Source organism: Hevea brasiliensis, chromosome 14, assembly GCF_030052815.1.
Source record: "Hevea brasiliensis isolate MT/VB/25A 57/8 chromosome 14, ASM3005281v1, whole genome shotgun sequence".
Lineage (NCBI taxonomy): Eukaryota > Viridiplantae > Streptophyta > Magnoliopsida > Malpighiales > Euphorbiaceae > Hevea > Hevea brasiliensis.
In genome coordinates this window covers 17,253,684-17,270,159 of record NC_079506.1, presented here as the reverse complement: position 1 = coordinate 17,270,159, position 16,476 = coordinate 17,253,684, and the positions used below count along the sequence as shown (strand labels likewise).

The following is a 16,476-nucleotide window of genomic DNA, read 5'->3' as shown; positions in this document are numbered from 1 at the left end:
TTATGGATTTTTAATCCTATTTAAGCACTAGAAAATTACGAAAAAGCAAGGTTCGGGTTTACCTTTGCCAATTCTGACTTCGGGAACGCGCTCAGGACGTCTGACAATGAAGGGCTAGCCAAAACCTCGGTCCAATTCGGAGACTTTTCCGGTAACGGGTCTGTCTGGCCGGAATTTCGCAGATCCGGTCAACTGTCGAATTTCCGCGAATCGAGGATATCTACACGAAGCTCATAACACGGGGGTTAGTACATAAATTTTTCAGAATTTTCTAAGCTCATTTAATGCTCGAAAAAATACTGCGAAGTTCCATGGGACCCACCGAAAAACGGTGTTGGAAAAATTTGAAATTTATGTCGCCGCGAAGCTCTCGACGAGTGCAGCGTACTGGTACCCTCGGTTTTCTCGTGGAATTCACGATTTTCGAGAAATCTATTCCAAAAGTCGAAATGGGCTAAAATCTTCCCGAGCAAAAATCGGACAAACCGCTCAATGGATTTCGGCGTTCTTGGTGTCTATGGAAAGCTCTCGCCGAGTAGATGATTTTAGACACAAGACCCGGTCCAATTGGTGGCCGGATCGACCGGATTTTGGCCGGAGAATCAGAAACGCCGCGCGCACGAGGGAGGGGATTCGCGGTTCCGGCCGTTCAGGCGGTGGCTGGGTGGCAGGGTGGCGACGTGGCCTACCGGGTGGCGAGGAAGGTGGTGGCCGGCGGCGGGGAGGAGAGAGAAAAGAGAGAGAGAAGGAAGAGGGAACGTCGCGCGCGGGAGGAAGAAAAAGAGAAGAAGACCGGTCCGATTCGACCGGTCCGATCCGGTCCGGTTCGATTCGGCCGGTTCGATTCAGAATACAAAATTTTGAATTTTTTACTCTGCCTCGGGACCGAAAACGAGGTCCAAAAATTCTGAAAAAATTCTAGAAAACTCAAAAAAATACGTAGACTCCAAATATATTTTTAGTTTTGCCACGTGGTCTTTAAATTAATTTTTAAAAATCATCAAAGTTTATATTTTCGAAAAATTGAACCCGATTTTTAAAATCCGAAAAATCTCAAAAAAATTCCTAAAATTTAAATAAAATTAAAATACCAAAAATGCTCATAAAATTTAAAATTTTGGGGTCTTACAAGTGCCATAAGAAGGGCACACTCCTCCAATCCAATTTCAATTTTAGATAAAATTTTTTTATATATTAAAATTTTAATTGATTCTGTTAAAATTAAAAGCATTGACTTAAATTGTAAATACATAAAAAAAATTAGTCAATAAAAAAATATATAAATATTTTTTTCATATTGTTATATATAATTTTGAAAATTATTAAAATTTTTTATAAATTAAAAAAAAAATAAAAAATCTGCTTATATATATGAAATAGGCTAAATCTTTTTAAGAGTTTGTCACAATTTACCATGTAGTATTAGAAATATAAATTTACTAGCAGAGTATCCGTGCTATGCACGGTAAAATATATATATATATATATATATTAATTGAAAAGATTTTAATATTATTATTCAAAATATTAAAATTTTAAAATATTAGTAATAAATTTTAATCAAATAAGTTAATAATTGCTCTCAAATTAATAAATTTAATAGTCATAAGTTTTTTTTTAATGGCCACAAATTATTTTTCATATGCAATAATAATAAAATCATTTTAAAATGATAAAAATAAAATTAAAGTAAATTAAAATTTATTAAATACATAAAAGGATGAGAAATAACTTTTAAATGTTAATTTTTCTTTAAAGTAAATATGAGTTTTGATTTTACTTGACTTTTTAAATTAAAAATTAGGAATATAATAACATGTAATAATTATATTTAGTAATTATATTACATCCATTTAAAAAATACAGAAAATACTTAATATCAACTTTTCTCTTTTAAAAAATTAAAAATTAATGAATAAGCATTACCTTTAATAATTCTACATGCATGTTTAAAAAAATTTAATCATTAATTTCTTATAAAAATTTAAATAACATTAATTCTATTTTAGAGCAGATATTTTAAAGGAAATTAAACTTTTAGTTGTAGTAATAATTGGATAATCATTAATTGAATTTTAAAATTAAATGTATTGAGTTATCAAATTATTAGCAATTAAATACTAAATTTAATTACAGTAAATATGTTCAAAAGTATTTAACTTTCCTTTAAAGTAACTACCATTGACTTTTTAAATTAAAATGTAAGAAACTTGTAATGAATGACAATTATATTTAGTAATCAATACTTTTTCTATTATTTAAATTTAAAAGATTAAAATAATTAAGAATCGTATTTAAAAATAAAATTATATAATAATTATATATTACAACTGATTAAAAAATATAGAAAAATTGTTATCAATAAATTTAATTAAAAATTTCTACTTGCTATAAATGTGACAAATTTAAAATTCTATCTTTTCTTGAATTTGTTTTATAAAATCTGAACAACTTCTTCATCAGAAAGCGATCATAGAATATACATAAATTAGCATATGTGTGTTCATTGAGCATAATTAATAAATTAATATGATTTGTTTTTAATTTTTCCTATCTCTAATTAAATTAAACTTTTATAGACATTTGTAATAATAATAATAACAATAATAACAATAATAATAATAATAGCTACTTATTATAATATTAAAATATAATAATTATATAATTTATAACTTACATATACATAATTAGAGAATTAATAACTTAATCATAATTTATAGAAATTATATCATTAATTAATTTTTCTAAATAATAATAAAATAATATAACATAACATGATTAATATTAACTAAATTAATAATACTAATTATTTATTAATCTACTATAAAAAATATCAAAAAAATGAAAATTGAATATTAATATAAATTTATTGTTTATCATAACTATGAAAATAAGTTTTTATTTCATTTTATTTTTCCACAATTCATTTTATATAGTATTTAATATATAATTAAAAATATGTCTTTATTAAATGAACACTAAAATAAGACAAATAAAAATAAAATATTATTAAAATAAATTAAAAATTATTAAATATATAAAAGAGAGAGAAAAAAAAAGGCAACGTATTTAACTCCATGTGACTACTTTCATAGCATAATTTTAAATTATTTTATTAATTTTAAGATATATATAATTATTAAAATTTTATAATTAAATGAAATAATTAAAAATTTAATAATCATTAAATAAGAAATTTATAAAATTATTAAAATATGTCTAATATTTTTAATTAGTTAACTATAAAAATTATGATAATAATGGTAATAGTAAAAATAATTAATTATATTAATTAATATAATTATTAAATATAACCTCTCTCTCTCTCTCTCTCTCTCTCTACATATATATATATATATATATAGAGGATAAAGAGTTTTTCCTATATCTAATTAAATTGAGTTTTCTACATAATAATAATAATAATAATAATAATAATAATAATAATAATAATAATAGCTACTTATTACAATATTAAAATAATAACTAAGTAAATAGTTTATAAATTATATACACATAATTAGAAAATTAATAACTTAATCATAATTTTAAAAAATTGTATCATTAATTAATTTTGCTAAATGATAATAAAACAATATAACATAATTAATATTAACCAAAGTAATAATATTAATTATTTATTAATATACTATAAAAAAAATAAAAAAATGAAAATTGAATATTTTGTTTAATTATTACAATTAATAGTCAATGATGCTCTAGTTAAAGTGTCATCAAATAATTAAATTTAGATTTTAAAAGTATAGAGATATTTTAAAATTAATTATTTTTTAAAAATTAATTTATAATTATTATAATAAATATAAATTAAAGCTTCTGATCCTATACTGAAAATGTAAATAGAAATAAATTTTTATGCTAAAAAAATAAAATTTTCAGCTTCAATATTTAGTCAATTTTCATAATAAAATTGTACATTTACAAGGTTGGGATGAACGTGTCTGTATTAAATGCTCAAATGGAGCTTTTATTATTGTAATTAGGTAATGAAAAATATTTTTTATATATAAATTATTTTTTATAAATCAAATGAAAATTTAATTTTAAAATTTATTAATAAATAAATAAATGATGGCTCATGTAATGAAAATAAAGAATCTAATAAAAAATTGAAACAAATAACATTTCCTAGTCTTAAATCTTTCCTTTAACAGTCACGACTCCGATTGCATAGCAATCGCTACTTCCACAACTACAACTGCTAAGGTCATAATTAGTTTAATTAATAAAATTTTTATAGATTAATTTATCTTTCCCATTATCACTGTTTGTGTCTTAATTAATTTGCATTCCATGTTTATCACCTATAATTTTTCTTATAAATTATTTAATAAAAATAAAAAAAAAACTTAATAATTAAAATTTAAAAAAGAATTATAGGAAAAACTTAAAAAAAAGAAAAAAAAATTGGTGTAATAATCTTTGAAGACAATCTTCACTGTGGTTTGTTTTCTATTACAATTAGTAATTTGTTTTCTTTTGCCTTTATTTATTCACTATGATTTTGTATTTAATTATTTATTTATTTTAATTTTTTATTATTTTAATTTCAGGCTGTAGAGAGTCTCAAAACTTCTGTAAACATTAGATGAAATGTTGCTATCTAATACTGGAGGATTGATATTTTTCCGCTCTATTATTTTCTTACTTTTTGTTTATTATTTCTTAATAAAATTTGTTTCTATATTTTAATCCCTTATAATGATGTAAACTTATATTTCTAAAATATTATTGTTTATTTGCTTTAGGAGTACCTGAAATAAGGGTGATTATTATACATGCTCATATAATTTTATGAGTATTTTTATAAAAGTCACTGATTTTTATTTTTTTTTCGTAGAATTCAATTTCAATTTAATTTCATAAAAGTCATTATAAATAGAAATTAAAAATTTTTTGATTAATCTGTTAACTTGTCAACTATTTACAAATAAAATTATCTAACTAATAGTTGTTGATGAGAAAGAAAAGGAAAAAAACAAAAAAGAGTTTGACTACGAGGGGATAGATGGATACGTTTTTATGCATCCTATTTTCTTTTTGTTTTAAGAAATTAATAAAATAAAATAATATTATTTATAAAATAGTTGATACTTTTATAAAATTAAATTAAAATTCAGTAAATTTTATAATAAAAATTAAAATTTAATATTTTTATAAAAATACTTATAAAATTAAATAAACCGCTTGTATATTTACCTTAAATAGTGAGAATCGTCTTTTCCTTGATTAGAGTAAGACATTTCCTTTAATGGCATATCCTGGCATTGACTTATATCTATCAACTTTTTAGTCAAAATATATCCAAATATAGATTTGGAACTTTCTATTTTTTATATTTAAGATTTCTATATACATCATTGAATCAGTACTATAGTTTTGCAAAGTGTAATCACGATTAGTGTGAGGATAAATATTAATTAATCCCATAAGAGGGCCAAGAAGCAGATTGCTTTGGCCTTGGGTATTTGCAAGCTGACCCTTCATATATGTGCTTTATAACCCACCAAAGAGAGCAGCCAGGACATTTTTACATTTGTGAAACAGTTTCAATGGCTATGTGGATGAGGCAAATAGCGGGGTTAATTATCAAAAAGGGGTAATCAAAAATAAAATTTACCAAAACAGGTGATTTTGAAATTAATTACTAAAAAGGGGTGAATTGTGCTGAGGTGGACGGGCTGAGTGCAAAACGCTGACTATAGTAGCGTTTTTAAGGTCCGGACGCTATTTATAATAGCATCCGAATGAAAATTTTGAAAGGAAAGCTGGACGCTATTTAAAATAGCGTTCAGCTTTCCTTTAAATAATAAAAAATTAATTAAAAAAAATTTAAAGGTTAGACGCTACTTATAGTAGCGTCCAACCTTTTTTTTAATTTTTAATTATTTTATTTTATATTTTAAATAAAATATAAATATTATTTTAATAAATAAAATTATAATATTTAATAATATATATTATAATATTTTTAATTTAAAATTAAATTAAAATTTAATAAAATTAAAATTAAAAAAATAAATAATTAAAAAATTTAAGAAAAATTAGACGCTACTATAAGTAGCGTCTAATTTTTCTTTAAATTTTTAATTATTTTATTTTATATTTTAAATAAATTAAAAATATTATTTTAATAAATAAAATTATAATATTTAATATTATATATTTTAAATTTTTATTATAAATATTATTTTTAATTTAAAATTAAATTAAAATTTAATAAAATTAAAATTAAAAAAATAAATAATTAAAAAATTTAATTAATTATTTTATTTTATATTTTAAATAAATTAAAAATATTATTTTAATAAATAATATTATAATATTTAATATTATATATTTTAAATTTTTATTATAAATATTATTTTTAATTTAAAATTAAATTAAAACTTAATAAAATTAAAATTAAAATTAAAAAAATAAATAATTAAAAAATTGGACGCTACTCCAATTTTTCTTTAAATTTTTAATTATTTTATTTTATATTTTAAATAAATTAAAAATATTATTTTAATAAATAATATTTTATATTTTAATTTTTTATTTAATTAAAATTTAATTTTAAATAAAAAATAATTTTTTATAATAAAAATATTATAATATATAATATTAATTATTATAATATTATTTATTAAAATAATATTTATATTTTATTTAAAATATTAAAAAAATTTAAACAAAAGCTGGACGCTACTATAAGTAGCGTCCAGCTTTTTTTTTTTTAAAAAAAATTGAATAGCTTCCGTGTTTGACGTTTTTTTTTAACGTTATTGTTAATAGCGTTTTGGACATTAAAACGCTATTACTATTACCGTTTTTACGCTTCTGACTTTTCTCACCCTGATCAGGTAAATTTTTCACATCACACTCAATTTTAGTAATTTTTGTTTCTTCCTCACCCTTGTACGGTCAATTTCCCCAAATAGCGATTAGGAGTGTCAAACTCTAGATTGAATATTATTTCTTGGGCTATAAATAGAAAGCTTTGAAAGCATAGTAATGGCATCCATCTCCAGCATGAAATCAAGAAGAAGAGAGGTCCAACATGAAGATAAGAGTCTTGTTTGAAAGCCAAGGATGACTTGCCTGATCTGGGCTGTGGTTTGAAATATTCTTCATGCATATATATCTATAACCATATATGCACGTTTTTCAGGCTGTCACCTTGCTAATCTGACAAGCTCTTCTTTGTCATGCTAGCCCTTCTCTTCTCTGTCTTTCCAAAACCCTTAATTGCTTCTGTCTTGGTAGATATATAGTGTGAATGTTTTCTGTTTCTTATTGGAGATGGAAAGCTATTACATATACAGGAAGAGAATCCTTGCATGAAGATCAGAGTCTTGTTTGGTAGCCAAGGATGACTTGCCCGCTCCACTTAAAAGGCTTTAATTTTTTTTTTTTTTCAGACCTTCATTTTGGATATCGGCAATCATCCTTGGTTATGACACGTTCTTATCTTTCATGCTAGGCTGTTCTCCTCCTCACTAACAAACTCTCCACGTACTCCAAATTTTAGAAATGATATAGAGATAGAGGCCGCGCGAACGCAGGCCCCCCACTACCACAAATTATGACGTAGGCTCTCCCACTTGGGGAGACCTTAGACCAGCACCCCTCCCATGTGCAATGGAGGTCACTCATCTAGACCATGAGCCCTCTTGATCGCCCATAAATCCCGTCCAGGTAAGTATGCGTCCTAGGCGTTTGGTCTTCTTATTTGTATTCACATACCAGTACCTCACAATGTGTGCTTTCTCGGTGTGGGACAATGTGAAAAGTTGATGATTCTATACACTCTTTCTAATTTTGAATACTCTCTCATGTTCTTCACTATTTTTAAATCCAAATACTCTCTTAATTTTTCTACTTTATTATTTTTTATACTCGCAATAATTTTTAATACTATCTCAATTACATATCAATAAAATCTCTAATACCCTCCATTTTAATTTTTTTCACTTTTAGACTCTTTTTTTATTATGAAATTTCATCGCTTCCTAAGTAGAAAATTAAGTTCACGTACTCTTTTTTTTTTTTTAATTCCTTTAAGAAAAATTAATTTCATCTCTATATAATTCTCTAATTTTTTAATTAGGTTTAAGCCTTTTCTTATAAATTTTTTCTTAAAGGTAAATTAATTTCATTTTATTTTTTATTTTATTTTATTTTAATTGAAATATTTCTAAGAAAAATTAAAATATTTTTATAAATATAATTTATTTCCAAATCAATATAATTTTCCTCCAATTTTTTGTCCCAATCACTCCAATCGTCATTTAACAACCTTCCAAATTGTTTTAAACCGCCTTTTGAACTATTTTAAACTAAGTCTCAAAAGGAAACTAGTGATTTATGAACAGTCTCTCAAACTATCCTATGACAATTTGATTCAAGTTTATGATTTCAGTAAACCTGAACCAGCGATTTAGGAACCATAACTAATGGTTCCTAAACTCTGTGAAATAAGAATGTCTCTTAAGGTTCTTTTTTAGAGCTGGTCTGGTGAAAGATTCAAAGGACAGACTTATCTTCTAGTTTATTCAACCTTCATGGAGCACCATTCATTGGCTATAACAATCCACTTCACTTACCTGAGATGCCCCTCCCAAACTACTAAACTCAAAAGCTGTATGCTAAAAGGGAAGAGTTTTTCTTCTTTTTTTTTTTCCTTTTTTATTTGAGAGAGAGAGAGACTCCTGCTTTGGATATATTAGTTTGGGCAGGAGAGAAAAATTCCTTCACTGGAAAACAGGGTTTGGTTTGGTGCAATGACTAAAGTTCAAAACAACCAACATCAAAAAAGTACTAGGATAATCCTTAACACTACCCTATCACCAAAATGAAACACGGGATAACATTATACTTTTTAGATGTTCGAGTCCTATCTTATTTAGTCTCAAACTGAAAACAGATCTACATATATACTATGAACCCAAGACTACAATTCAGAATTAAATCTTGGTAATTTATCAACGTAATCCCATAAATTCATAACCAGCTTTTACGATACAAATAGACAGTTTTCTGAATTGGTGGTGAGAATCAACTCAGGCCTGCCCACTACCTCCAGCACTATTAAGTTCTTGAATTCTAGACAAGTGCTTGTTCCCACTAAGGTGAGTGTCCATGTTTCCCTCACTGTTGCAACTTGTATTACAGATGGTACACCACCAAAGAGAATTTCTTACCTCAACAACTCTGTTCTTCAGGTTCTCTTGCTTACCTTGCTTTTTTGCTTTGGAGCTCGTACTTTTTGGTGAAGCAGGTGAAACATTGCTTGTGGACTTCTGCTTCTGGTCTATGAGCTTCTCACAAGCAACTCTATGTCTCTTTCCTTGACAATGTGAAATAAGATCTGTCTCACTGGTAGCTGTTACGTGACATAAAGCACAAATCCATACCTTTTGAGAGTTCTTTGGTTGTGGTTTTTCAGGAATACCTCCATCTGCTCCTTTTGTAGCTCCCATTTCTTTTTTCTCTAGAGGTGCACATGTTTCCATTGAAGCAGGGAATACCAAGCTATTCGACAACTGTTTCATGGTTTTCAGCTTCTCATCACATTCATTGTGTCTATGTCCTTGAATATGTGAAGTAAGCTCTGCCTCACTTGTGGCTATTACCTGACATATAGAACAAGTCCATGGCTTTTGAACAAGCTTTGAATGTGGCTTGTTAGAAATATCTCCATCTTCTATTTTAGCAGTTGTCATTTCTTTTTTCTCCAGAGGTGAACATGTTTCCAGTGAAGCAGGAGAAATCTTGCTTTTTGATGTCTCATCCTTAGCTGTCAGCTTCTCATAAGCATCTGCATGTCGCTGTCCTTGAAGATGTGAAATAAGGTCTGCCTCACTTGTAGTTGTTACCAGACATATAGCACAAGTCCACTCATTTTGGGCTTTCTTCAAACATGATTTGTCAGAAATATCTCGACCAGCTACTGTTGCATTTGCCATTTCTCTTCTTTCTGTAGGTACATGTGTTTCCACTGAAGAAGGGCAAACCTTGCTTGTTGATGTCTGGTTTTTTGCTTTCAGCCTCTCACAAGCATCCTCATGTTGCCTTCCTTGGAGATGTAAACTATGGTCTGTCTCGTTTGTGGTTGTGACCTGACATATAGCACAAGTCCACTCCTTTAGGATATTCTGGGAAGGCAGTTTGTCAGGAAAGGTGCTACCAGCTATTGTCGTAGTTGCCATTTCTTTAGGTGCACCCGTTTCCATTGAAGTAGGGGAATTCTTGCTTTCCAACATCTGGTTCTTGGCTTTCAGCTTCTCAGAAGCAGCCTGATGTCGCCCTCCCTGAAGATGGGAAACAAATATTTTCTCACTTGTGGTTGTTACTTGACATATAGGACAAGTCCACTGCTTCTGGGCCTTCTCAGAAGGCATATTGTTGGGAAGATCTCCACCTGCTACTTTTGTAGCTGCCATTTTTTTAGGTGCAACATTTTCCACTGAAGCAGGGGAATTCTCACTTTGCAACATCATGTCCTGGACCTTCAGCTTCTTCAAAGCACCCTTATGTCGCCTTCCTTGAAGATGGGAAATAAAGAGTGCTTCGCTGATGCTTATTACCTGACATATAGGACAAGTCCACTCCTTGGAGTTCACAGAAGTTGGTTTGTCAATAAGATCTCCATCTGATACTGTTGTGGTTGCCATTTCTTTAGGTGCATTCATTTCTATAGAAGAAATGCAATTGTCACTTTCCAATTGTTGGTTTTTGGACTTCAACTTCTCAGAAGCATCTTCATGTTGACTTCCTTGAAGATGGGAAATAAAGATTGTCTCACTAGGGGTTGTTATCTGGCAGATAGGACAGTTCCACTTCTGGATGCTCTTAGAAGGTGATTTGTTAGGAAAATCTCCCACTGCAACTCCTGCAGTTGGCATTTCTTTAGATGCAGTTGTCTCCACAGAAGCAGGGGAAGTGTTGCTTTCCAAAATCTGGTTCTTGGATTTCAACTTCTTGGAAGCAGCCTCATGTCGCATTCCTTGAAGATGGGATATAAAGACTGTCTGACTGGAGGTTTTTACCTGACATATAGGACAGTTCCACTCCTCAATGTTTTCAGAAGGTAGTTTGATGGGAAGGTCTCTACCTGCTACCACTGTGGCTGCCATTTCTTTAGGTGCACTTCTTTCCACTGAAGCAGGGGAATTCTTGTTTTGCAGCATCTGGTTGGCTTTGAGCTTCTCAGAAGCAGCTTCATGTCTCCTTCCTTGAAGATGGGAAATAAAGACTATCTCACTTGTGGTTGTTATCTGACATATGGGACAGGTCCACTCCTTTTGTATGTTCTTAGAAGATGGTACATCAGGAAGATCTCTACCTGATACTGATTCAGCTGTCATTTCTTTGATTTCCAGAGAAGCACATGTTTTGTTTTCTGTTGGAGCAAAATCAGGTTTTGTTGGTATAACCTAAAAAAGTGATAAAAATAGGTAAGGATATGACGAGGCACAAAGAAAAGGTAAAACTATACAATTATGCCAGAAAAATAAAGGGGTTGGGGGAGGAGTTGAGTCTGATGTTAGAAGGGAAGATTATATTACATGCAACTAAATGAATGATAGTTAAATGCCTAATGACAAACACATAGCCATCTCTTTCCATACTGCTCCATCTGCAAATTAACATTAATGAAAAATTTGCAAAATTATGAATTCATCATATGAAAGCTTAAGTAACCAATTTATTCCATTACATTCATTTTAATAACGTAAGAAAAATTATGAATTGAAGTATCATCCACGATACACCACCTCTGTGCCATGTATCACAATGGCTTCATAGCTCATTTGCTACCCAACCCTGAGATTCATATCAAATCATTTTCCACACAAGTTCCTCCTGTTCCTTCTCACATATATTGAATATTTTATTTTCAGAAACTGAATCCAGTAGCATTTTCCTGTTTTTAATGCAATTTCCTAAAAGATACAATCTTTCTTAGAAGTGTTGAAACAGTTCAATAAACTTCCAAACAGATATCCAATATACTTAAAATTACCTTCTTGGTTGAGGTTGTGTCTTTTTTCTCCATCATTTCCGCAGCATTAATGTCTTTCTTCACTACTTTAGGTTCTTCAAGCTTTGGCTGCATTCAGTAGAAGGTTGGAGGAGGGGGTGAAGAGGATCATCCCATTAGATTGCTAATAAATTAAGCTCTACTTTCCACACAATACACAGCACAATTACTCCTCTGACACAATATCAGATATCAGCTCATGAATTTTCATAAATATATTGATCAAGAAAAAGGTAAAAAGAATAAGGAACCCAATTATGTAATTGATGCAGTGATGAAATTTCAAATATGGCAAACTTTCCACACACAAGTCTGTTTAACACCACAAGAAACATACCTTCAAAGCAATAGGATTCTCGAAAGCATCCGGTCCATTTCCTTTTATATCTCTCTCCATTGCAACAAGAACATTATATTTCTCAAAATAGAACTCCTTCAGCTTGTTGAACATATTGACAATGGTTTGCTGGTCAATAGAGAGACATGGATGAATGATGTGTCCATAGACATAATAAGAACCATCAAAGTGAGGTATAACCAAGCAGCCAACAGCTATTAGCTTAATGTAAGGCCAAAAGGGACACCTGCCACATGTAGATAGAGAATTAGAGATTACACTACTTATCATCTCTTGCTGAGATAGCACACCTTAATTCTAAAGCTTTTCCATGTCTAAGGTAGACAGAAAAAGATTTTTTTTAAGGCCTATAAATTAAAATCTCAAATAGAAAAATATACCTTCCATGCTTGTTCGGTATATATAAAATTCAAGCATTACTTCCTACACAACAGATATGCATTAGGCTTACGTAATCTAGTTTTAACATACTGTCATCAGTACTTGAGTTTCCATTCTAATTATGGAACAAAAGAAAGTTTTTAACCTGAACCCAGTTTGGAATTTTCCCATATCATTGTCAATGTTTTCATCGAGTAGCCAACTGATTGCATTTCTCAATACTGAAGAAAAGGAAATTTTGCATCCCATATGAAAAACAAGCGGTCTAAAAGAGAGCGAGGAAGCTATCCAAATACCAATGTTCAACAAAGCTCATTATTGACTTGAGTACTAAATTAAGAACTACGTAAACTGTAAAATGAAGAATAGCAACATTACCATTCTAGTAGCTTCAAAAAAGCATTTTCAAACAGCAAAATCGAAGAGAAGCAGACCCAATATGTGATCAGCCTCTGGGTTTCCGAGATGGAATTAGTCTCAATCGCTTGAATCGAAGCACATCTGTTAACATGTAAGCATCACAATTAAAGATCATAAACGCATATAAGGTTACTTGCTAAATAGCAATCAATTTCTGCACAGTTGAAATTTCTAAAGAGATCAAAGGCAGTTTATATTACACGATTGAAGAATCACTGAACTGAATGTAGCATAATGCAAAACAGAATAAAGAAATGACCTCAAATTTTCCAAAATTCCAATGTCAAATAATTAACTAGAACTAGCATACACACAATAAGACTTACAACGGATAACCCAAAGCAAAGAGAGGCCTGCAAGCAAGAGAATCAAAACCAATTAGCGCAAAGAGTAAGCAAAACCCACAAAAACTGGAGGAAAAAATTAGTAAAGTGAACTGATCGTTTGTTAACAATCATAAAGTAGGTAAATTGAGACTTCCATTACTGAGAAGAAAGAAAAGAGATCTAAAAAGAAAAAGAATGCAAGTTATGGAATCATCTGAAGAGAAGATATCACATTGTAGAGAGATGGATTATCTACATACCACGCAAGAACATCAAAGCAGTCCCCTGCAAACTTGAAGAAAATACCCATTAAGCCCATTTTGGAAGGAATTGAATCTCTTAAACAATGGATTTATTGGCTTAAATAGCCATGGAAATCTGTCCAAAACCAACACGACCGACCAAACCGAGTAACCAACAAAACCGAGTAACCAACCAAGTTAAGAAAGAATTTGTGAAGGAAAGTGAAAAGGCAAATGCAGTTTCCTTCGAAGTGTGAACAACATGAATCTCGAAATAGCGAAGTTACCCCTCATCCAAATGGGTTAGGTGTCTTCGCATTAAAGTAAGCTGGTCCAGCGAATATGAACAGAACCCAGTTGATGTATAACCTGAAAATTTGAGTGTGTTAAAAGAAAAATAGAAAATTTATAATTCTCAAAAAATTAAATAAACTTCTTTAAAATAAACTATTTATAAAAAAAATTTAATTAAATTATCATATAATCATATTTTATTTTATTTTTTTAAAATAATGTTATATTAAAATTAAAAATAATTAATTTTTATTTTAAATATGAAAATTAATAAAAATAATTAACTCACTTGGATTCTTATAAAATTTTATTTTTTCTAAAATAAATTTATTTTTAAATTAAAAGTAATTAATTTTTTAAATCCTTAATAATTATCTATATTGTCAAATAAATTCTTATTAATTTAATTAATTTATTTATAGAGTCAAGGGCTGAGCTACAGCTCCATCCACAGGGTCAATTGACCCATTGAAACTTTTTTTTTTTAATATTAATTGTTTCCATTAAAGATTTTTATATATATACATATATATGTCCTACTGAATTTTATTCAATATTATATATATTTTCTTAATGTCCTATTGAATTTTATTCAATGTTTCTACTGAAAATTTTCCAATAAGAGTCAAAATTTTGATGAGAATATATTAAAGTTTAGTAATTATTTAATTATTTATTGAAGAAATAACTTGAAAATCTTTAGTGAGATTTTTACATTTAATAATTACTTAATTATAGTGTATGAGTTAAAGTATAAAAAAATATATATTTAATATGAATAAATTACATATATATTTTAATTGATTAATAATTAATTATTAATATTTGTATTTAATATAATTAAAAAATATATAAAATAAATATATAATTATTTTTATCAATTTTTTTATGAAAAATAATGAGTGATATAAAATTAATAAATTAAAATTTTAACTTATTTTTATTAACATTATATTTATTTATTTGATAATGACACTATATTTTGTAAACAAAAAAATATTTTTAATCAAATATTTTATAAATACATGAAGATAAAATTTTTGCCTCCAACAACCAAAAATTCTGGCTCTGCCACTATACAAAATCTAATAAGCCATTGTTGGTCTATTTAAACCCCTTAACAATTACTATTATAGTTAAATATATCATTGTTAATTTAATTGATTCATTTAAGCTTCCTGAAAATTACTCTAGCAAAATGTTGAAAATTAAGGTAAAAAAAAATCTAATATCTATTACGTGACTTATATGTGATGGACATACTTTTAGTTAATATTTATTTTTGTTACATAACTTAAAAGCTAAATTCTATATTGCGCCCTTAATTTTTTTCTCTTCACGGCTTAATTCTAGCAATGAAAGACAAATGATTAAAAATTGTGTATTGTTTTTGCCATTCAACATGTCTAATGCTGAATTCAGTACATTTCTGCCTGCCCTATGTTGAATGCAGAAGAGGAGCTTCCGTTATTACATGACCTAATAGCACTAGGCATATGCTGGATTCACATTTAACAAAGCACATTAAGCATAAGTGGAAATTTGTAAAAGCAAAATTTTAATTCATAGGGATTTAAATGGATTAATCAAATTGACTCTAAATGTTAGGGACTTAAAAAATTAATTAAATTAATAAGTATTTATTTGGCTCTAAAAGTAATTATCAAGGAATTTAAAAGGCTTTTTGCCTTTTTTTTATATATATATAGAACACACAACACAAATTCTTTAATAAAAATATTATTATAGCAATCATGTAATTCTAATGCGCATATATAATCACACAATAAAAAATAATAATAATAATAACACAGAATTTATATAGTTTTACTGTTAGGTCTACATTCATGGATAAGATGAGAAGAAAAAAAGTTTATATTACAAATGACAAAATATTATAATATTTATATTTATTCATACCGTAAATAGGCATTTCCCCATACCTCAACAAAATCAATAGTGATAATGGAAGATTCGAACAAAACTTTTCAGATTGAATCACAATTTAAATTCATAAAGACATTCCAAATTTAAGTCATATAAAAAATAATAATTATGATAATTTTGCTGTATATCTTATAAATACACAAGCGATATAAAATTTTAAAGGCCCTCGAATTAATTTATTATTTAAAAAATTATATTAAATTAACGTGATAATTTCATTTTTCTTATAGAATTTGACTCCAAATATTTTAACTTCCTTTTTTCTTATGATCCACAGTATTCTTAATTTAATCTATAAGACCTTATTTCGAATAATTTTAAAAGAACATTTCTCGTATTGGTCTAATATATTTAATATTTTTAAATTATTTTAAATATTCTTCAGCAAAATCGAATATAATTACTAAAAAATTGAGAATTTCAATCTTACTAACAAAATCAATTTTTTGGGTTACT

General features: G+C 27.9%; 1 protein-coding gene and 1 non-coding gene across 2 annotated transcripts; both read right to left on the bottom strand.

Annotated features, from left to right (window-relative positions):
* Positions 1 to 7,550: 7,550 nt before the first annotated feature.
* On the bottom strand, positions 7,551 to 7,712 carry LOC131173541 (U1 spliceosomal RNA). Its single transcript, XR_009143857.1, has one exon. It is a non-coding gene; the product is annotated as a U1 spliceosomal RNA (small nuclear RNA).
* A 1,103-nt stretch (positions 7,713 to 8,815) lies between these two features.
* On the bottom strand, positions 8,816 to 14,109 carry LOC110651816 (uncharacterized). The gene is made up of 5 exons (XM_058133551.1): positions 13,798 to 14,109; positions 13,170 to 13,564; positions 12,390 to 12,636; positions 12,035 to 12,121; positions 8,816 to 11,444 (listed from the first exon to the last, which is right to left on the bottom strand). Exons 3-5 carry the CDS (start codon positions 12,501 to 12,503, stop codon positions 9,069 to 9,071), a joined length of 2,577 nt encoding a protein of 858 aa, XP_057989534.1. The 5' UTR covers positions 12,504 to 12,636; positions 13,170 to 13,564; positions 13,798 to 14,109; the 3' UTR covers positions 8,816 to 9,068.
* Positions 14,110 to 16,476: the final 2,367 nt, after the last annotated feature.

Excerpts from the sequence above, each read along its gene's own strand:
- LOC110651816 (XM_058133551.1), bottom strand. The coding sequence starts at position 12,503 with ATGTTCAACAAGCTGAAGGAGTTCTATTTTGAGAAATATAATGTTCTT. Across the intron at positions 12,122-12,389 it reads AGAATCCTATTGCTTTGAAG|CCAAAGCTTGAAGAACCTAA; the intron begins GTATGTTTCTTG and ends TACTGAATGCAG. Across the intron at positions 11,445-12,034 it reads ACACAACCTCAACCAAGAAG|GTTATACCAACAAAACCTGA; the intron begins GTAATTTTAAGT and ends TCACTTTTTTAG.